Source organism: Hemicordylus capensis, chromosome 1 (assembly GCF_027244095.1).
Source record: "Hemicordylus capensis ecotype Gifberg chromosome 1, rHemCap1.1.pri, whole genome shotgun sequence".
Classification (NCBI taxonomy): domain Eukaryota; kingdom Metazoa; phylum Chordata; class Lepidosauria; order Squamata; family Cordylidae; genus Hemicordylus; species Hemicordylus capensis.
This window is the reverse complement of record NC_069657.1, coordinates 442,429,719-442,452,424: the sequence shown is the minus strand read 5'-3', so window position 1 is coordinate 442,452,424 and position 22,706 is coordinate 442,429,719. Positions and strand designations below refer to the sequence as shown.

General features: G+C 44.7%; 1 protein-coding gene across 13 annotated transcripts in view; it reads right to left on the bottom strand.

Moving 5' to 3' along the window:
• EML6 (EMAP like 6) overlaps nt 1–22,706 on the bottom strand; it is a 268,042-nt gene that overhangs the window by 143,578 nt on the left and 101,758 nt on the right. For all 13 annotated transcript variants that reach the window (XR_008306182.1, XR_008306181.1, XM_053245913.1 and 10 more), the window contains 3 exons: nt 21,455–21,640; nt 12,428–12,563; nt 5,605–5,806 (listed from right to left, as the gene is read on the bottom strand). Coding sequence is in view for 11 of the 13 variants with exons in the window: in XM_053245913.1 (XP_053101888.1) it covers nt 5,605–5,806; nt 12,428–12,563; nt 21,455–21,640 (524 nt within the window). In the remaining 2 variants the exon portion in view is untranslated. The remainder of the gene's footprint in view (nt 1–5,604; nt 5,807–12,427; nt 12,564–21,454; nt 21,641–22,706) is intronic.

Here is a 22,706-nt window from a genome sequence, read left to right as displayed (position 1 = left end):
ATAAAAGCCTCTCCATTCACTTTATCTATGCATAATTTGATCGATCTCTATCATGTCCCTCCCCATCATTTTTTTTCTAAACTAAGTTTAGAAAGGACACTTTGTTTCTTAACTATCCCCCCAACACACACACACACACACACTCCTGCAGCTTAGTGCTGCTTTCCATGATGGAGCTCAACCACATGAGTCTCTTGATCACGTATATACACCACAGGGAACCTTGGCCAATTAGGAGCTCCCTGCAGGCAGTGGGTATCCATTTCAACAATGTACTTGCTATGGATACATGTGTTGAGGACAAGCTCCAATTTTGAGTTTCCATCCTGTGTGAGGGAGCCCCAGGACAGTGGGCGTCTGGATGCTACCAGCATTAGGAGAAGGGAGGGTTTGGTTCCTCATAGATGCCATCAACAAATACCAAACACTTTATAAAGAAAAAGGGACATCTGTCTTTGGCAGGCATGCCAAAATACATACACACATATTTAACTGTTTACAGCAATAGCTACTTGGCTTGAAGAACCAGGGTGAGCTAGCCCACCCCCAAAACACGTGAGCTCATTATAAAGGATAATAGGTCATCTGAAAAAAAATTTATTTTATTTCTGGTCATCTGAAATAAAGGAGGATGGGCACCTTCCATTCCCTTTGGGGATGGGGCCATAGCTCAGTGGTAGAGCATCTGTTTAGCAACCAGAAGGTCACAGGTTCAATCCTTGGCAGCATCTCCAGGTAAAATTTGGGGCGGGAGTGGGGGGATCATGCCTGAAGCCCTGGAGAGCTTTTGCCAGTCAGACTAGATCAGGGCTGTTCAACTTTGGCCGTCCTGCAGATGTTGGCCTACAACTACAACTGGCCTCCTCTGCTAACGGAGCAAAGAGAGGCATCTTTTTAAAGTGGTGATTCTCTTTATTTAGCAAGGGGAGAACAACTGGCCCTATCCGGCCCCAGCACAGCATCCCTCCATTGGCTGCTGTTGGTATCTGTCTTATGTTTCTTTTTTTAGATTGTGAGCCCTCTGGGGACAGGGAGCCATTTTATTTTTTAAAAAATTATTTTATATCTTTGTAAAATGTTTTGAGAACCTTTGCTGAAAAGCAGTATATAAATATTCGCCGTATTTGTATTTGTATCAATTCACTAGCGATTTGTTCAGCAGACACCATTTTGCCTCCATGTTTTTTGATTGCTGAGTGGTCTCCTGGCACTGCTACCGATTGGCTTGAGATCTCTTTGCTTCTTGGTTGGCTAGTTGTCTTTCAAATCAAGGGCTGGCAGGGGCAACTGTGTCCTCATTGGCTGGGGGGAGAGACCTGAGAGAGGGGAGGCCAAAGGAGGGAGTTTCAAAATGTATATAAGGTGCTGCTTGGAGTTAGAAGCTGCTTTTCTGCCTCAGGAGAGGAGAGAACTGAAGAACTCTGAGACAGAGAGAGACTATAGCAGCACAGCACTGAAGAGAGCAGAGAAACTGTGGTCTGGGCCTGCCCTGCCTGCCTGCCTAAGCCAGCAGTGAGTGAAGAGACAGAGTGCCTGCTCTGTCTCCCTTTTTCAATTTTTTAAACCTTTTAACTGCTGTAACACCCAACCCACTTTGATATCCTTAAGGCCTACCCATGGGGAACAATGGGGTGATTCAAGTTCCCATTGTTCCCTATAGGAGAGATTCATGAATTTCTGATTTAGTTAATTGAACTGGTCAGCTGTAGCTGGCTGGTTCGACAAATCGATTTGATTTTTTTGCTATTCACTATTTACTAGCGAATCAAATTGCAAAAAAATTATTCATGCACACCAGTAGCAAACAGCAGGTTTCTATGTTCTTTTGTAAATGGAGACCGTCACTGTTTGCTGGATGCACAGGTATTTTAATATTCACACAAATGCTAACCACTTTATTTGTGCATGCAATAGTGAAACACAAAAGGAGCAGCTCAAATACATGTGCACACACTTTCATAAATATAAAATTGCAAGTCTGGGCTGAAAGCTTTCCACCTCCTGCATAAGAAATGCATGCACTTTCCAGAAAGCCATGAAGTCCATTTCACCTTCCTTTGGAGGTTCTCCATTCACACTTGTTTAAAGTCTGAGCTTTGAAAACTTTAATTAGTCCAAAGAATCCTGCCTTCTTGGTTCTACTCCAGTTCCATATGTCCCAACCTGGTCCTTAAGATCTTCTTCAGAGGCCCTTCTCCATTTATTTCTTCTGAGGCCCTTCTCTTCCTCGGAGGCCCTTCTTGTTTGCTCCTGCCAAACAAGATGAGGTCGGTGGCTACTAGGGAGAGGGCCTTTTTGTGGTTGTGCTCTGTTTATAGAATAGCCTCCCCAAAGAGGTTCACCTGGCTTCATCGCTTTGTTCTTTTAGACACCAGCTAAAGACCTTTTTGTTCACTCAGGTCTTTTGTTCACTCAGTTCTTTTAAATTTTAAATTTAAATTTTTAAAAAATGTGATCTGATTGCAATTGATTTTTTAAAATTTTAAAAAAGTTTTTAAAATCATTTTTGTATTGTATTTTCTCCCCTCCACCGCCACCACCACCTTTGTGTGTGTATGTTTGTGAGTTTATGGGGCAGCTAACAAATAAAGTTTATTTATTATTGTTGTTGTTGTTGTTTCCTTCTATTAAACACCTGGCCGCTGCATTTATTTTTTGAAAGTTTATTCTGACTTCTGCATCCCCAAGTGTTACTTAGCAACTACACCATCAAAAGAAAGGAAAGAGTTCAGAGGCTGGAAGCAATACTGATATTTCACTACATTTAACGTTTGAATCCTGCTGTGAGAAAAATGAATTGAGACAGAATAATTTTCAAAGCTATATCACATATCATGATAGCATAGAATCTGCCCATATCTTGAAAATGTTTCATCTTGCAAAACAATGTATGCAAATACAAAAATGCAACCATGACACCAAGGAGGGGGCTTCCTACCTAAATGGCACCCCTGATTGTTTGACAGATGCACAATAATCTGAATATGTATATTAACCAAAATCTTATACAGGTTCCAAAAAGATGGCAATGATACGTGAAGAACCCCAATTGTTCACGCCATTGTTACTAGTATTGGATTGATACATTTTTATATCTTTATTTAGATAATGTATCTATGCATATTTAGTACAGATATTTTGATTATGAATTGCATATTGCTATGGTTTTGGTCCCAACTGGGGTCTAAATGTGGTGAGATTTATTTATTCATGTATTTATTTATTGAATTTCTATAAGGCCTAATATAGAAATCTCTAGGAATTATGGGATCCACAAAAATTTTCAATACAACATTGGCTGGATATACTACACCTCTATGTTAAGGGATATGGGGGAAGATTGGGGGCCATCATGTGATCTGGGCCTGTGGTTTTTAGTTTTTACAATGGATATACCGATTTTTTCGGACCATAAGACGCACTCCCCCCCCAAAAAAAGTGGGGGGAAAATGAAGGTGCGTCTTATGAATGCACCAGCCGCCCCCCCCCCCCGGCCCGTCATCGGCGTGTGGGGGGTGGCTTTCTTCGCCCAAAACCGGGCCTTGTGTTGGGTGTTCTTAAAAATGTTCTTAAAAACTGGGTGCGTCTTATGGTCAGGTGCGTCTTATGGTCCGAAAAATATGGTACATACCCCTTTAGGATATGAAATGGATAGTGAGGCACCTATATCTTGAAATGTAGGGTACGTAGCTTCAGGATTACTGGGCTCTACTGTATAATGGCTCAGTGGGGAAATGCTTGACTAACAAGCAGAAGGTTGCCAGTTCGAATCCCCACTGGTACTATGTTGGGCAGCAGCAATATAGGAAGATGCTGAAAGGCATCATCTCATACTGCATGGGAGGAGGCAATGGTAACCCCCTCCTGTATTCTACCAAAAAGAAAACCACAGCGCTCTGTGGGTGCCAGGAGTCTAAATCGACTTGATGGCACACTTTACCTTTAGTGTATGATATACTTGCAACTGCTTCAGTTACCTTAATGAATAGAGCCTGGTATAACAGCAAATCAGTTGGTACTAGTAGAAGAGGCAGAATAGCAGGAGAAGGATGGCTGAAGCTGGTACTATATGGAACTATATTATATGTACTAAGTGTGTATGATCTCTTTTGAGACAAACTTCTGTACTTTTTGGAAATGCTTTGAACATACCTACAATTGAGGTTTAGCTTTTTGGGGTTGTAGTCTTGTTTTATGATGTATATATTTGTGGAAGGATTTAGTTGACTTTGGAACTACAGTTTGCATCCCAAAAAGTTATTTATTTATTATATGTGAATATTGGCAAGATTTTATACATTCTTCTTATATAAATATTATGTGTGTTAGCCTTATTTTGAGTTTTACAGTTTTATGTATTTGCAGATTTTATAGAATGTTTTGGTGACTAGCAAGGAGTTTGGGATTTTCCTATCATTGCTACTGAAGAAGGCCAATTGATAGCCAAAATGTATATGGCTTGTGGGACACGTCTTTGGTCTCAACTCCATTCATCCAGAGCTATAATTGGTACCTTTCTCCAACATCACAATCAATTGGCTGGACTCTTATAAACATGAGGTCTATTATAGGAGTTGTATGTGTATAGTTTATAGTGAATTTTATTTTGTTTTTCATATGGATCATTTGTAAAGGTTTTATAATGTATGTTAAATGCTGGATTAAATAAGGATTTGTACTTGAGGATTTAGACTCTATTTGGGTTTTTTTACATATCATTGCCAAGTATCTGAATATTCAGCAAAACATCTATATTTTTAATTCTCTTAGCCGGCACGCATGCCCAGGATTTGGCGGCGGAACTCTCGCGACACGCTGAGAGAGTTCTGGCGAGAGGCCTGGCCAAGGGAGGAGGAGAGGAGGGAGAAAGCAGCGGTGGGGGGTGGGCAGGCGGGCGAGCGAATGGGAGGGGAGAGAAAAGCATCAGCGGCGGGTGGATGGAGGGAGAAAAGCGGTGGGGGCGGGTGGGCAGAAAGGAGGGAGAAAAAATGGTGGCGGCAGGTGGGCAGACTGGAGAAAAAAGCCACGGCGGGGGGAGGGCAGGTGGGAGAAAGCGGCGGCTGGAGGAGGGGAGGAGAAAGCAGCAACTGGTGGGTGAGCTGGGGGGGGGAGAAAGCAGGGTGTGTGTGAATAGAGGCACAGATGATCTGCGCCTGGTTCAGCTAGTAAAGACAAACTGTTCATGCAGATGGACTGCTATCGTCTTTCCTTACCCCTTCTTTTTCGTTGAGTGCTGGCATCTACAAATCCACTTGCCAGTTCACCAGTGGTGTATACCCCCAGTCCTCTGGTAAGCAGGATCAACCATCAATACCTTGATTTTTGAAACTGGGACAAGTTCTTGCAAGGGATAAGGGTTGCCCAAATGGCCATATGAGCACATGAAGCTGCCTTATACAGAGTTAATCTAGTTCAGTTGTCTACCTGGCTGACAGCTGCGCTGCAGGATTTCAGACAGATCTTTTCCAGCCCAATCTAGAGATGCCACGGATTGAACCTGCGACTTTCTGCGTGCAAAACAGGTGCTCTACCACTGAGCTATGCAGCCACCCTCCTTATGATGAAAGTTCATGGACAATACACATAAAAATGCTCTTGCCTTACCGGACGGATCGATCGTCACTGCCAGTAACAACCAACGGTTTCTTGGGATGCACCGCCAGAGCCCAGAGCTCTCCTTCACAGTGACCTTGCATGATTAACATGGGCTTATCTCTTTCCCTCACAATCACCTCAAATATTTCACTATCTTGTGTCCCTGCTAAAAGTCGATCTGCTTTCCAACAAACACTTCGGATGGACAAACCTGAGAAAAAGACAAATAATCTTAGAAAGCAACAAATAAGGAACATTCATTAAATCATTAAATTTTTATAACGCCTTTCATTAAAACAATCTCAAGGCAGTTTACAAAACATTTGAAACAAAAAAAATATTAAAATAGAATATAAAAATACAAATCTAATTACAAATTTTAAAAACATACACAATATGACCATAAGGTATAGAGCAGCAGCAAAAAACCAACATTAATATAAAATCTGCAATGGAGACTGAGGAGTGAATGCTTACCAGGAGAGCATTCCAAAGTCTGGGGGCAATTACCAAGAAGGCCCTGTCCCACATACAAAACAGCTGAGCCTCCCTCACTGTCAGCACGTGTAGAAAAGCCCCCTCCAATGACTTCATTATGCAGTCAGAAACCCTTGGGAGCAAGCGCTCCCTCAGGTATCCAGGGCCCAAATCATTTAGGGCTTTAAAGGTCAAAACCAGCACCTTGAAATGGACCCAGAAACAAATTGGAAACCAAAATAGCTCTTTCAAAATGGTTGTAATATGCTACCAGCAGGTATCTCCAGATAAAATCCTAGCTGCTGCATTCTGTACTAGCTGCAGTATATTCTTCAAGGGCAGCCCATGTATTCAAATATTCTTCATACAGCAGCCCCATGTAGAGCACATTACAGTAATCCAGCCGTGACGTGACTAAGGCCTGGGTAACAGTGGCCAGATCTGCCTTCTCAAGAAAGTGAATTAAATTAAATTCTAATTAATTAGGCAGCTGGAATTAATTAGGCAGCCAAAGCTGTGCAAAGGCACCCCTGGCCACCGCCTCCACCTGAGCAACTAAAAGCAGAACCGGGTCCAGCAATACCCCCAAGCTACGCATCTACTCTTTTAAGGGGAGTACATCCAGAACCAGTCAAACACCCTCATCCAGATTAACTCTCCTACTGACTAACAGCACCTCCATCTTGCTCAGATTCAGTCTAAGTTTATTAGCCGACATCCAACTATTCAGGGCATCCACTGCCTCCCTAGGATCAGGTGACAAGGAGAGATAGCGCTGAGTGTCGTCTGCATATTGCTGACAACTCAGTTCAAGTCCCTAGATGTCCTCTCCCAGTGATTTCATGTAGATGTTCAACAGCATAGAGGACAAAACCAAATCCTGCGGGACCCCACAGGCCAATGGCCAAGGAGCCAAGCAATAGCCCATCAGCACCACCTTCTGGACTCTCCCCCCAAGAAACGACTGAAGCCACTCCAAAACAGTGCCTTCAAACTTTGCACTCATATTAAGTCTCACTGGGACATACAAGTCTATTTTTGCTCACTTTTAGTTTCCTCACACTTCCAAATATAAATATTTCAATAACAGGCAAATTCCTTTAATTGTAACTAATTAAAAGGTTCTGTAGTAATGAGGACAAGAAGCTCATTTCCCACCAGTGATATGAAGTAATCCCACCCGGGATTTTAAAAAGCCCTTTGTATTTGCTATCTACCCAAGGGCTGCAAAAACAGGTATTTGAGAGAGTCCCTTCCATGAGGCTGGGTGAGGTGTTTGCCTTAGGCGTGGTTCAGGGAGGGGCACAGAGAGCAGCCAGTACTGGCCCCTGCCACCACGGACGTTCCTCCACCAACCCTGCCGTTTCTCACCCTGCTGTGGCACTGTGTTCATTCCCCCCTCCTTACTCTGCAGGGGCAGACTTATTCTCCCCCACCTCCCCGGCACACTTTAGCTAGGAATGCTTCGCCACCGCAGCCTCGTTCATATGTCACTGCCGTTGCCTCAGCAGCATGTCCTGAGAACGTTGAGCACTCGCAGATGGGGAGGGGTGTCTTATTTTCAGGCATCAACATGCCATAGACTGCCCCTGCAGATATTAGTATGTGTGTAGTGCATGGCCACAATCCATGACTTGTGGGCTGCATTGGCTTGGCTGGTGCTAAGTTGCACAGGCCTGAGGGACACCTATATTGAAGAAGTAATTGAGCCCTGAGTATAATTCCCTCCTCCATTAAATGGAGGCTGCAGGGGGGATCAAGATAGGGAGAGAAGACCTGGATCCTTTCCTCTCATTCTGTTTTGCCTGACAAAACAGTTGCGTCCAATGCTACTATTTTTGATTCTTGCCCGGGGGTGGAGGGGATGACAACGACTGCTATTTGTCTCAATGGCAGCCTCTCTCCCAAGACAAGGAGCAGCTTTGGGTGGGGTGAGGGGCACGGTGAGATTTTTTTTTCCAGGACTGTGGCAAATGGGGAAAAGAGCTAAAACCTCCTCCATGCACGTTACAGTCCTCATCTTAATCATCTAGACTACTCTTTGCAAAGAAAAAATAAATATAAAATGCAGAGCCAAACTATGCATTTAACTGAACAGGTAATTTGGCCCTTATATCTCACTGGATGCTGATTTTGAGTCAGTATGTAGTGTGTTCCCCATTTGGGCAACTGCCTATATCTATCCACAACATACTAGCTTCCCCCCACCCGCTTTCAGCTTGAGTAGCAGCCAAAGGTTAATTTATACAAAAGTGTAGTTTGTTTTTTTCCTTAAGAGCTGTAATTGATGGGTCTTTATCTGATAGGGACACGCATATCCGTTTCTGTCTTCATGTTACCAGCACAAACTACATTAACCAAGTGCATATGAATGAGCACTGCAGAACATTTCATTCTCGCTGCTGGCAGGCTAGCAATCTGTTTCATCAGATCAAGTGCTCTTCTACTGTATAGCAAACAGATGTGCCACAGTTCCCAAAATAGGCAAACAAAACTGATTTTAATCTCAATATTGCATCAAAATCATAGTGGGTTTTTAAAAAATATTCCAACACTCCATGACAGGTTTTGATATTACCACTCTGTTCAGATGCTGTCTCGTCCTTCACATAAGAACCTACAAAGAGCCCTGATGGATCAGACCAAAGGCCCATCTAGCTTAGCATCCTTTCCCCAAAAGTGACTAGCCAGACACTTCTGGAATTCCCACTAGCAGGGCATGTGGGTACTGGGAAACACCCCTCCTACACTGTTTGCTGTCAGTGCCTGACATTCAAAAGTACAGTGGCCTACATCATTCTGACTAATGCTGTACTTGCAAAATGAACAGAGTAGCAGCACAGTGCAAGATCAGAAAGCTGTGCAAAACGGGGATGCTTGAAATTTCACTATTGTGCAAAAGCTCCCTACAGAACATATGAGGTGTGCCTCAGGTTGTGCACCTGACCTTGCTGTGCAAACTCAAACATGTTTGCACTAGTACAGCATTGTAACACAAGCTTGGTACTTAGTGCAATTAGCTAGCACAACATTCTTGTGCAAGCACAGCATTAGTCCAGATGTCTGCCACTGCTACTAAACATGGATGTTCCATATAGTTATTTTTGCTAAAGGGCATTGACAGAGCCTGACCTCCACACCCAAATCCTACATGTTAAGCACAAATTGAGCAATCCATCCACCAGACGAGTGGGATACACAGACCATGCAACTGGAGGCTAGGCACAGAGGCCCTTATTGCAGGCATTTGCTTATTTGTTGTGCATGCAGGACAACCACATGGAGGTGGTGAACTCTGCCTCCTCTTCAAAAAGAACCAAAAGTCGATGCCTACATGTAATGTAACCCCCATGAATGTTAGCTTATGGTGTGGATTAACATACACAATCCTCTCTGCATCTGTCCTAACTAGCCATCACTGAGAAGAATCACATTACACCCCGAGTGCGATTTTCTTTGAATGTGTGTGCTCCAAGTGTTCTCTTAATAAATGGCATTCATTTGATGCACCCCTAATGAGAGCTTTCTTTCTTAAGTGAAAAGCCTTGACTTCCCTCAAGGCTGGATGCATTTCAGACCCCCTGCAGGAGAAGAGAGCTAGAGGGCCTTTCCAGATAGCACATTAGGCGTAAATGGCATTTATAAATAAATGATGGCACCCTCATGCTGCTTAGCATTCTGAAGGGAGATTTTGTCCTGCCACATACCATGGCAATTGATTCTCACTCTTCTGACGCTTCCAAAATGAATGGAGCCTGACACTATGTTTACTCAATCAAAGGATTCCACATGAGTACGTGGGCATATTTCTGAAGCTAGAAACAAGTTTTGAGACTAGCTCATTGTAATTGTGTACATAAAGATAAAATACATGCCCTCATCCTTCCTGAAGTATTTTCTGCCTCTACTCCTAAGAAATTCACCCCAATTCATCTTGGTTTTTTTCAGTTGAAACTGATAAAGTCAGGGTGTAAAGCCCGCAGTTACTGGGAATTAACACATTTCCCCTTAATACATTAGACAAAGGCTTGTTCTCTAGAAGTTAGTAAACACGTACATCTTATCAGTTTATTTGCTTGTTTTGACCTTGTCGGGTTTTCAGATTTTAAAAACTGTCATAAAAGTATTTCAGAATGATGTTTCAAAGCTAGTTCATAGGCCATGTACATGATACTTCGCTGTTAAACATGCTTAGCTCTTCCTAGAAAACAAGGCTTCATCTTTCCTTTTCTTTTAGAGGGGAATATCCTTTCATTTTCCAAGACATTCTTCTGAACATGTCTTCCTTACACAGAGACTCCCAACCTTGGATTCCCAGATATTGTTGGACTACAACTCCCATCATTCCCTGCTGGATCAGGCCCAAGGCCCATCTAGTCCAGCATCCTGTTTCACACAGTGGCCCACCAGATGCTGCTGGAAGTCTACAGGCAGTTGTTGAGGCATGTCCTCCCTCCTGCTGTTACGCCCCTTCAACTGGTACTCAGAGGCATCCTGACTTTGAGGCTGGAGGTGGCCTATAGCCCTCCAACTAGTAGCCGATGATAGACCTCTCCTCCATGAAGTTATCCAGGTTGTTGGCAGTCAACACATCTTGTGCTAGAGAATTCCACAAGTTGATTATGTGTTGTGTGGAAAAGTACTTCCATTTGTTGGTCCTAGATTTCCTGGCAATCAGTTTCATGGGATGACCCCTGGTTCTAGTGTTATGTGAGAGGGAGAAGAATGTATCTCTAGCCACTTTCTCCAGATCCTTGTGGATCTCCTTACAATCTCTTCTGGATTTCACTACCCGGAAGAGTTTGGTATCATCTACAAATTTGGCCACCTCGCTGCTTACCCCTACTTCTAAATCACTGATGAATAAATTAAAAAGCACCAGTCCCAGCACAGATCCCTGGGGGGCTCCACTTCTTACTTCCCTCCATTGTGAAAACTCTCCAGTTATACCTACCCTCTGTTTCCTGTCCTTCAACCAGTTAGCAATCCACACATGTACTTGTCCCTTTAACCCATGACTGCTAAGTTTTCTCAGGAGTTTTTTATGAGGATCTTTGTCGAAAGCTTTTTGGAAGTCCAGGTATACTATGTCATCTGGATCACCTTAATCCACACACTTGTTGACACCCTCAAAGAACTCCAAAAGGTTGGTGAGGCAAGATTTACCTTTGCAGAAGCCATGCTGGTTCTCCCCCAGCAGGGCCTATTCTTCTATGTGCTTTATAATTTTATCCTTGAGAATGCTTTCTATCAATTTGCCTGGAACAAACTGGCCTGTAATTTCCCGGATCGCCCCTAGATCCCTTTTTCAAAATCAGTGTTACATTTGTTATTTTCCAGTCCTGCAGTACAGAGCCTGATTGTAGGGATAAGTTACATATTTTGGCAAGGAGGCAATTTCACATTTGAGTACTTTAAGGATCCTTAGATGGATGCCATCTTGCCCTGGCGATTTGCTAGTCTTCAATTTTTCCACACAGTTTAGAACATCAAATCTTGTCACTTCTATCTGACTCTGTTCTTTAGTCTCTGTCCCTAAAAAGCCTGGTTCAGGAACAGGTATATGCTCAGTACCTCCATATCGTCCTTAATAATCCTTTTAACTCCCTCATTGTCTAACGGTCCCACCACTTCCCTGAGAGCGCTGGCACCAACAACATCTGGGAATCCAAGATTGGGAACCCATGACTTAAGTGAATGAATTGGTAGGCATCAATTGGAGATACAAAGCACAGCCAGGACACATCTTTTGGGTAAGGAATAGAATGGGTTGAGAAAGAGGCTAGGCAATGTTTTGACATCAGAATGTGTTTGGAACACCAATCTTTTCAGGAAGTGACCGGAAGTACCCCACGCACATACACATATCAGGCATGCACATACATGATGATGTGCACGTGTGCAGGGTACTTCTGGTCACTACCAGACCGAGGAGGGAACAGGGTGGCAGGGAGATATGCTGCCACCCCGCCAAACTGGTTTTTAAGAGAGTGTTGGCAGAGGAAATGTGGTGTGTGTGTGTGTGGGGGGAGTACACCCTCCCCCACCCTCAAAGGTGTCCCCTGCCTTTGAACTCACCCCCACCGGTTCTGTGCACATCCCTACTGAAAGCTGCTACAATTTTTAAAAAAGGCAACATATTAAGCACACACTCACTAAGTCTTGGACATATTTTATGGACTTTCTATGGACTCCTCAAGATCATGGCAATAAGGATTAAATGCAGTCTCAGAAAAAGAAATATTTGTTACAGTTTAGAGAGTAAAAAGTGTAAAAGCATCCATATTTTGTATTGAATCAGTAAAACCAAACATTTAAAGGTAAATTTCATTTTTTAAAAAACATATTTCATTACCTTTGTATCCTTGTTCAGTCTCCCTGAGATCGATCTTAGTTATTGGCTTGAAATCAGTGTCCCACAGCCGAATACAACCATCTCTCCCACCGGTGGCAAATCCTTCCTCACATGCATACATGCTAAAAATTCCAGCCTGTTAATTGACAACACAGCAGTGTTGGCTTTTCATTACAAGGCAGTTCAAAACACAAATGTGTTTGCAACGGGTTAAATGTCACACTGGCATTTCGGGTGGATTTAAATAAATAAATAAATAAATAATGAAATGAAATGAAATGTCACTGGCATTTCGGGTGGATTCACGCTATTTAAATCCTTCTAGAGTTATTTCACATCAGCTTGTTTTACTTATGATGTTCATGTAACCTGATCATCTGAAGGATATCATCATGAATTAACTGCCAGATGCATAAACTTCCTATCAAGGTGGGAGAGAAGCTCAAACATGATATTTATCATGTGACAATCATCAAATGAACTTGTCATATATTCCTCAGCAATATTTATAAGACTTTGCAAATATAGTGAACTTGTGGACCTGCCTTTGTATGTACATAAAGCTCCTCACACATTTTGCATGAGATCTGAGCAGTTACTCTTTCTCATCCCTGCAAGTAAGGTAAAGTGTGCCGTCAAGTCGGTGTCGACTCCTGGCGCCCACAGAGCCCTGTGGTTGTCTTTGGTAGAACACAGGAGAGGTTTACCATTGCCTCCTCCCATGCAGTATGAGATGATGCCTTTCAGCATCTTCCTGTATCACTGCTGCCCAATATAGTACCAGCGGGGATTCGAACCGGCAACCTTCTGCTTGTTAGTCAAGTACCCACATCTTATACCACATGCCTTTACCCTCTAGCTTTGAAGGTTGGTTAAGTACAGTATATCCATTTCATTGGTTAACAAAATACAAATGTAATTCCTTTCCTTTGGGTCTGTTTGTGACATTTAATCCAGAGTCTCCTAAAGCAAGTAATCCAGAGTCATCCTATAGCAAGTAATGGCAGCATCCCGAGTAGGGTTGCCAACTGTCCTGCATTGCGCGGGATGTCTCTATTTCCTGAAGGGAAATGTTCATCCCGTTTGGGACTCAATTTCTCCCGCTTTCTGACTTTTTTTTTACTTTGACTTAAAAAAAACACAACTTTTAAAGCTGTTGCTGTGTGGTGGCAGAGGAGCAGGATGGTAGCAAGAGCTGTGCCTGCCTCCCAAACTATGACAGGTGAGGTCGGGGGCAGGGCAGGCTGGAGGCAGGTGGGAGAAGGTGATGAAAGAGCTCACTCACCCCTGCCTTCCTCCCACATCAGGCCTCTGCACAAGCACACACATGCGCATAGGCCTGAAATTGGCCCAGTCTGCCTCATTTGGGAGGAAGGCGGGTCCGAGTCAGGAGCTCTTTCGTCGCCTTCTCTCCTGCCTGCCTCCAGCTTGCCTGTCTCCAGCATTCCAGCCCAACTTCACCTATCATTGTTTGGGAGGCGGGCAGAGCTCTTGCCACCATCCTCGCTCGGCTGCCGCACAGCAGCAGCCACCCACCAACAACAAATAAGTGCTCCCGGTGGCAGCTGGCTCTAGATGGCCTGGCTGCACCCTTGCCACCTAGGGCCAAGTCCTGCCCCTAGGTGACCCCGCCCCTAGGTGACCCCCCCAGTATCCCGATTTCAGCCAATGCAACAATGGCAACTCTAATCCTGAGGGGGAGAGTAAGGATGCGCCGGGATTCCATGCTACAGCCCTTGCCACAGCTTACAAATGCCAGGGAATCCCAAAAGCACCAACTACAGCCAGCCAGGTACTGCACCTGGGAGCTCTTGTATGCAAAGCAATAGTTCTGCCAGTGATTGTGATAGGCATTCAGACAATCCATGTTCTTTTAATAGTTCCAAACTTAATTGTGATCAACAAGGGGGTATTTTTCCTTTTGAGGGTCCCAACATGTGCAGTGGCCCTACACTTCCAACACTGGCCCACTCCCAACATTGCAGTGGTCCTACCTGGATGTAATCAGTGGCAACCATGCCCAGATCTGCATTCTCCAGATAGGGCTGAAGTTGGAAAACCAGTCAAGGATGGAAAAGGGAATTCATGTCTGTCATATCACCTGGATACCCATGGATAACATTAGGTCCAGGAGTAGGGGTGTGCATAGAAGCCCAGTTTGGTTTGAATCGAACTGGACTCAAACAGAACTGGGCCTGATTTGGTTCCATGCATCTCAAACCAGGACCCAGTTCGGCTCGAGGCCAAACTAGTTTGGGCCTGGCTCAAAGGGGGTGGTGGTTCTAAACGTTTCAGCCCAGGCATGCAAATAGCCAGTGTGCGTGCACGGTGGCCTTCAAAATGGCCACTGCAAGAGGGACAACAAGGGCTGAAGAAGACCAGGTGGAGGGGAAACTTTCAGAGATGTTTCGCAGCTGCGGCAGCTCCCCCCGGAGGCTGCTGGACCCAGCTGTAAGTTAAAAAAAAAAGTTGAGCCAAACCACGCCCTGTTTGGCTTGAGGGCGAGTCATCAAACAGGCCTGGTTCAATGGTGAATCGACTTGATCTCGAGCCGGTTCACACATCGCTATCCAGGAGTGCCTTCAAGCTGCATTTGCTTATAGTTCTTCAGGGGGAATGCAACCCAATCAAACTTAAGTTGCACACCTCCACCCAGATAGGCAGAAATACCAATTAACAGCACCTCTGACTTGTCTGAATTCTGTTTCAATTTGTTCACTCTTGGCCTCCAGACATTTGTCTGTCTCTCTGGGATTAGCTAATAAAAATGAGAGGCAGAACTGACTGTTATTGTTATATTGGTGACATTTCCGCTCAAACCCCTAAACAACCTTCCCAGCAGTTTCCTGCAGATGTTGAAAAGCATGAGGTGAAGATGGAACTCCAGGACACCCAAAAACCAAAGGCTGTGGGACAGAACACAGTACCCCAGGACCATTTTATGGATATGATCTTCCAGGAAGGTCCAGAGTCATGTGTCCCCAAATCCCATCCTAGCAAGTCAGTACCAAAAGCCACTAAGGGCTCCAGGAGAATCACTGGAGAGGAGAGCTGGTCTTGTGGTAGCAAGCATGACTTCTCCCCATAGCTAAGCAGGGTCTGTCCTGGTTGCATCTGAATTGGAGACATGATGTGTGAGCACTGCAAGATATTCCCCTCAGGGGATGAAGCCGCTCTGGAAAGAGCAGAAGGTTTCAAGTTCTCTCTCTGGCTTCTCCAAGACAGGGCTGAGAGAGATTCCTACCTGCAACCTTGGAGAAGCCGCTGCCAGTCTGTGAAGACAATACTGAGCTAGATAGACCAATGGTCTGACTCAGTATATGGCAGTTTCCTATGTTCCTATGTTTCCTAACAGGGATGGGATGCACTCACTGTTGATGCATCTCTCTCCTGGCTCAAATCATCTATCAGGGCAACCAAGGTCATTTTTGTCTCAAAATGAGATTGAAAATAATCTAAATAGTAACTTAGATAAATCAATGCATAAAAGTTAACACTGGAAGCTTAAGAATGTGAAATAAACATTTTACAACCATGTTCCTAGCAGCCCCTAAGTGTTATGCTAATGAACTGAACTGTGTAGGAATTTTGTCTGCATTTGATAATGCTCTAAATTGAGTTTTTAATATGTTTAACTATTGAAAGTTTTAACAATCTTTACAGCTCATCAGGGAAAGTCAACCATAAAGCAAACAGGCTCACACTTCTATAGAAGTAATTACTGAAAATATATCAACTGATAAATATGTTCACTTTATAATTTGAAGAACTGAAGCGGCTAGGGAAAGAGACAGAACTTCAGGAATAAATGAATCCCTTCAGAACATCCTATTCAACATGAGAAGCTGTGAATGGATCCCATCCTGTTATGGTTATCCTGCGCTATGAAAGGGCTTTAGAAGTAGTGCTCAGTTTTTCAAATAAGAGAGTCTAGGGCCTAAGGCATATCTGAAAAACAAATTATCTGACATGGAAGCATTGCCTCCTAGTTCTAGATATGTTACATATGAGTAAATTGCAATTAATCAGTGGTGCAGGAAACCTTTTCCCCTTTGATGTAACAGTATGAGAAATGTTGGTTAGGGTGGGAAATAGTTCTTTTCATTTCAACTCTGATTTCTGACTTTTTGGGACATGCAGTGTTATAGCAATTAATCAATCTTTACTACAGTCAGAGACCGGCATAATAGAAAAATAATTATAATATAATTATATGTCATATCCATATCTTCAAAGACTTATACATATACAAAGCTTTATGACTTTCATTTCAGGGGAAAAACCAGGGCTGTTTTCACCCTCTCCTGCTTAGAAGATGCTAGGAGTATTTTGCTTTGTCAAATATTGCAAGGAGCCACTCTCAATCACCAGATAAGATAAGAGAGGCAGACACTCCAGCCAAGCAGCTTTTAAACAGAGGATGCAAATCTGTCCTTGTGATATCAGAAATCTTGCATTTGTTTCATCTACACAGTGCAAAGATGCATAAATTTAATAGTGTGAGAATGTCATGTCTGCATCACAGCTTGCCATCCAGTCCCTGCTTATAGTTATGTGGCATTTGAGCCAAAAAGGTTAGGCAATCTCCAGATTTCAAGTGTTTGTCCTTGAGGGGGAAGAACCATCTAGCCAACTATGACCAGTTTGCATGCTACTTTGCAGAGAAAATCACTCACATCCGTGCCCATTTGTCCTCCAAAATTTTGGCAGTTCTGGCAGATGTGCCTCAGGTACCATCTGGTCCTATTGTGTTGGATTCTTTTCCATTGGTGCAGCCTGAGCATATGGACAAGATCCTGGGCATTGTGTGGGCAATGTCATGCGCTCTAGGCCCTTGCCCTTCATGGCTAATAAAATCTGCCAGGCAGGGTACAGGCAGGTGGTTGGAGGCTATAATCAATGCTTCATTAAGGGAGGGTAGGAGGCCATCATGCCTCAAGGAGGCCGTGGTGAGACCACTATTTAAAAAGCCCTCCCTTGACCCCTCCAACTTGAACAGTTCCAGACCTGTCTCTAACCTACCTTTTTTGGGCAAGGTGATAGAGCATTTAGTGGCGTCTCAGCTGCAGAGGGTCTTGGATGATACGGATTATCTAGATCCTTTTCAATCTGGCTTGGATATGGGACTGAAACTGCCTTGGTTGCCCTAGTGGATGACCAACACTGGGAGCTGGACAGGGGGAGTGTGTCCCAGTTGGTTCTGCTGGACCTCTCAGCCGAGTTCTATACCACCAGCCATGGTATCCTTCTGGACCGCCTCTCAAGTATGGGGATTGGAGGTACCTCTTTGGAGTGGCTTCGGTCCTTTCTAGGGGAAAGGGTCCAGAAGGTGGTGCTGAGGGACTACTGCGCAGCTCCTTAGTCACTGGCTTGCGGGGTCCCGCAGGGTTTGGTTTTGTCCCCCATGCTGTTCAACATCTACATGAAACTGCTAGGAGAGTTCATCTGGGGACTTGGATAGAGTTGTCAACAATATGCAGATGATACTCAGCTCTATCTCTACTTAAAGCCCTTAATGCATTGAGCCCTGGATATCTGAAGAACTGCCTGCTCCCAAGGGTTTCCAGCTGCTCGACAAGTTGATCAGAGGGGGCTCTGCTCCATGTGCCAATGGTGAGAGAGGCTCAGTTGTCAAGCACACAGGAAAGGGCCTTCTTAGTCATTGCCCCCAGGCTTTGGAATGCTTTCCCGGCTGGCATCCATTCCTTAGCCTCCATCACAGTTTTTAGAAAACAAGTTAAAGTGTGGCTCTTCACCCAGGCTTTTTATATGAGAGTACAGTTTTTACTGCTGCTGCTTTGTGTTTGTGTTACTGTTTTATATAGGTTTCTAAACTTTTAAATAGAGCTATATTATTTAATATTTGTCATTTTAATTTGTATTTTAATTGTGCATTCTTTTAATTATATTGTAAACCACTTTGGATTTTAATGAAAAACAATATTGAAATGAAACAATCAATCAATCAATCAATAAAATCTTTAGCGCTAAGAAAAAGCAACATGAAATAAAGCAGTTTTAGTGAAACAAGCTATTGTTTGTTTTACCCTCATTCAGCTTAAAAATGAACATTTGTGCTCTGCATAGTAGTGTGTCTGTTAAGGCCCAAGCCCCAAGATAGGCCACAACAGGGAAGGTCTAGTTTTGGTATGGGAGGGAGGAACAGAGGTCCAGAGATAGTTGGGATGGTTGAGGATGGGCTGAGGCCAGGTACCAGATTAAACGGACAAGGAAAAGAGGGCCAGAAGTGTGGTCAAGGGAGGGCTGAGATTGGGTACCAGATCAGACAGATAAAGTGTGGAGCAGGCTTCCCCAACCTGCGGCCCTCCAGATGTTGCTGAACTACAACTCCCAGCATCCCTAGCCACAATTCATTGTGGCTGGGTATGCTGGGAGTTGTAGTTCAGCAATATCTGGAGGGCCGCAGGTTGGGGAAGCCTGGTGTAGAGGAGGATCAAAGGCAGGAGCTGTGGATAAATCCAGATTGGCCGTTATATACCAGGGGAGGTGAGGAGGGAAAGGTGAGTCTGTGTGGCTACTTGCTGTGACAACTTGCTCAGACTGCCAGGCTGGCTTAGAGGCAGGGGGTTTATAAGGCCCAATGTATCTTCATTGGATTAAAGGGTCAACTGATCACATTCAGGCTAGAGGTCAGCTGACTATGCTGAGTCCAGCACCACAGCCTAGAGTGTTATTTAATCCTCCACTCTTCATTCAAGCCTCATTTGGAAGAAACTGCTCCTTGCCTTCATATAAAAGGAGTAACCCTGCCTTCCATTTTTTGCACCCCAGAACGACTCTAGAATGGTTGGACAGGAAGTTCTTAAAATTCATATGGGAGTAGTTCATGATGGTAGCATTAAATGTGCGGATGTTCAAGATCAGTACACCTATTGGTTTTTAATGAATGTTTTAAAAAAGTTTTAAATTTAGTTTTAAAAAAAATCATTAAAAACCAACGGGTGGACTGATCTTGAACATCCACACTTTTAATGTTATCATTATATACAAACACCACGTGTAATTTCAGAGCTTTCTCCCAAGCCATTTGAGATTTATTAATCTTTTTTAGTTTCCTGCTGATCCCTATGGGGAAATTATGATTTGTCAAGATTTGGGTGAGGCTCTCCATAGTGGTGGCCTGTGTTCATTGCACACTTTTGCTCAATTGTGGATGTGACCCTACTTTTGCTCATGTAATTTTTTCCTTTTTAATTCTCTGTGCTCCTCTTACTTCCTAAGAAGCTAAGATGCATTTAATTTGATTGCAGAACCAAGGGGGTTCTGGCCAACAAATGTATATGTACATTTGTTAGTTTTTATGGTGCCATGAGACACATTCTTATTTTTTCCTACAACAGACTAATATGGCCACTCCCCTGGAATGTATCATTTTCCTAAGACATTCTCTTATAAAAGGCTGACATACTAAAACACAACACAGATAATTCATCTATCTAAAGTAATCCTTTTTTTAAAGTCTGCCAAGATTATACTGATAACAGCAAAATTAGCAGGCATTTGCAAACGAACTCTCCCTTTGCATTAGAAGTTTAACATGCGTAAATTTCTCACAGCTTCCCTATTCCCTTTACTGCCCTTGATGCCCCACTAGAATATCTCCTTGAGGGGTGAGGGACCCTCAGGGATATTCATCAGGGGCAGCAAAAAGAAGGGAGGGGATCAGGAAAAATTGTTGTATGCATGGAATGTTCTAATGTACAAGCAGTATTATTCTGGATTATGCTTAGTATCATCTATATATTTCTTTCTCCTGGATGTGCCTTCGAATGTGCATCCCGGCACCCAGCCAGGCTGGGTGGCGCAGGCGCCTGATTGGCTGGCGTGCCCAGAAGAATTGACTGGTGGTGGGACTGGGCCAGGCCGCAGCGACGCATTCGGCCCGGCCACAGAGGCGAGGCGGCGGGCCTGGCCGCCTGGGCCTGTCCCCGCCCGGAGACAGGGGCAGAAGGTGGGGGTTGGAGGAGAGGTAGCCGGCCCTGAAGAGGCTGGCCGCAAAGGCGGCACTCGGCCCAGCGGCGGGCCAGGTCACAGAGGTGCTGGAGGCGGCTCTTGGCCAGGAGGCAGCGGAACCGACCGCTGAGGCCAGGTGTCCGTGGGATGCTGGGGTGAGAGGGAACCGGATGGCGGAATTTCCCTGTTCGCCGCCTGGGAGGAGGAGCGGTGGCGGCGGGGCCGTTTTTGCCCGGCCCGCCCGGCACCCGGTAAGGAGACTAAAATCGGGAGGGAGGGAGGGAGGGAGGGGGAAGAGAGTGTGGGGGAGGGGGAGAGCAAGAGAGTGGGAGAGGGCAAGAGAGCTTGGGGCGGGGGGAGGGCAAGAGAGCGTGGGGCGGGGGATGGCAAGAGAGCGTGGGGCAGGGGGAGGGCAAGAGAGCGTGGGGCAGAGGGGTGGGGGAGGGCAAGAGAGAGTGGGGCAGGGGGAGAGGGGAAGGGCGGGAGAGAGGAGCAGGGGGAGAGGGAGGGAGGGCAAGAGAGAGTAGGGCAAGGGAGGAGGGGTAAGGCAGGAGAGAGGGGCAGGGGGGAGGGCAGGAGAGACTGGGGCAGGAGGGTGTGAGAGAGGGGTGGGAGGGAGGGCAAGAGAGGCAAGAGTGTTGGGCAGAAGGGGGGGAAGAGGGGCAAGAGTGTGGGGCAGAAGGGGGGGAGGGAGGGGGAAAGGAGGGGGGGAACAGCCAGCCCCCAAGTGCACAGATGCTCTGTGCGGATTGGCTAGTAATTACAAAGAGCAGCAGCAACAACTTTATTATCAATAAAAGATACAGTAAGCAATATTCTCACACTTATAGTCAGAATGTAAAATCTACTGATCATCATTTGAATCAGTGTCACTCCCTAACAACAACTACAGTTGTCGCTCCTCAAATTTCACCGCCGTAGTTAGATGCCCCTTCTGCCTCTGCCTTAATCCGCCATTGCATCAGACAGAAGTAGGTGAAGATTCTGAATTGCTTTGGTACTTTTTCTGAAACTCTTTATCTTCATTGTCATGGCACTGGGAAGGCAACTTACCGTATGAGCTCCTTGAATCGTGCGGACTAAGGTGAGCCCTTTCCAGACATAGATGTCGCCATTTAAAGCACCAGAGTATGTGACATCGTCTTTTGCACAGGACAAACAGAGGATTGTTTGCAGGTCTCCCGTCTTGCCAAATATCCCTCTTTTGGCTGTCAAGGCATTTCCACACAGTGTCCAGAACTACAGAATAAAAATGACAAAGAGAGCGTCTGCAGCATTTATCGAAGGCTATCCTAAAGGTGGAATATAGCTCCATGTTGCTTGCTTGTATTAATAATAATGATTTTATTTAAATAGCTGCCCCATAACAATGTTGGAGAGGAGAGCTGGTCTTGTGGTAGCAAGCATGACTTGTCCCCTTAGCTAAGCAGGATCTGCCCTGGTTGTATAGGAATGGGAGACTAGAAGTATGAGCCCTGTAAGATATTCCCCTCAGGGGATGGAGCCGCTCTGGGAAGAGCAGAAGGTTCCAAGTTCCTTCCCTGGCAGCATCTCCAAAATAGGGCTGAGAGAGATTCCTGCCTGCAACCTTGGAGAAGCTGCTGCCAGTCTGTGTGGACAATACTGAGCTAGATAGACCAATGGTTTGACTCCGTAAATGGCAGTTTCCTATGTTCCAATGTTCCACATTTAAAAACACACTTTAAAAATTACAATAAAAGACAATTAAACTACTAGACAATTACTAGGGAGACAACTACAAGGGAGAGGGTCTTTTCCGTGGTTGCACCTCGTTTATGGAATACCCTCCCCAGTGAGGTTCACCTGGCTTCCTCACTTTGTTCTTTGAAACACCAGGTAAAGACTTTTTAAATTCACCCAGGCCTTTTAAATTCTGATTTTCAGAACTGATTTGATTAACTAATTTTAAAATGAGCTTTTAAACTGCTTAGTATTGTGTTTTGTATTTTCTTTTCTCCCTTTTTGTCTGTTATGATCAGGGGCAGAGGGAGGCCAGCAGCGGCCCGGGTCCAGCAGCCGGCAAATAAAGCGTTCGCCAGCTGAGAGTGGGCAAGGGACTGCACACTGTCTTCCCAACTGGCAAGTACTTCGTTGGCTAGCTGGACACAGGGGACCCCGATGGTTCAAGGACATTTGTCTCCCCCTCATCCAATAGTAACTACGCCCCTGGCTTCAAACTCCCAATAGTTTCACAACATCAATTTTCAAGTTAGTGTTTTTTTTAGATTGTGAGCCCTTTGGGGACAAGGAGCCATTTTATTCATTCATTCATTCATATCTATGT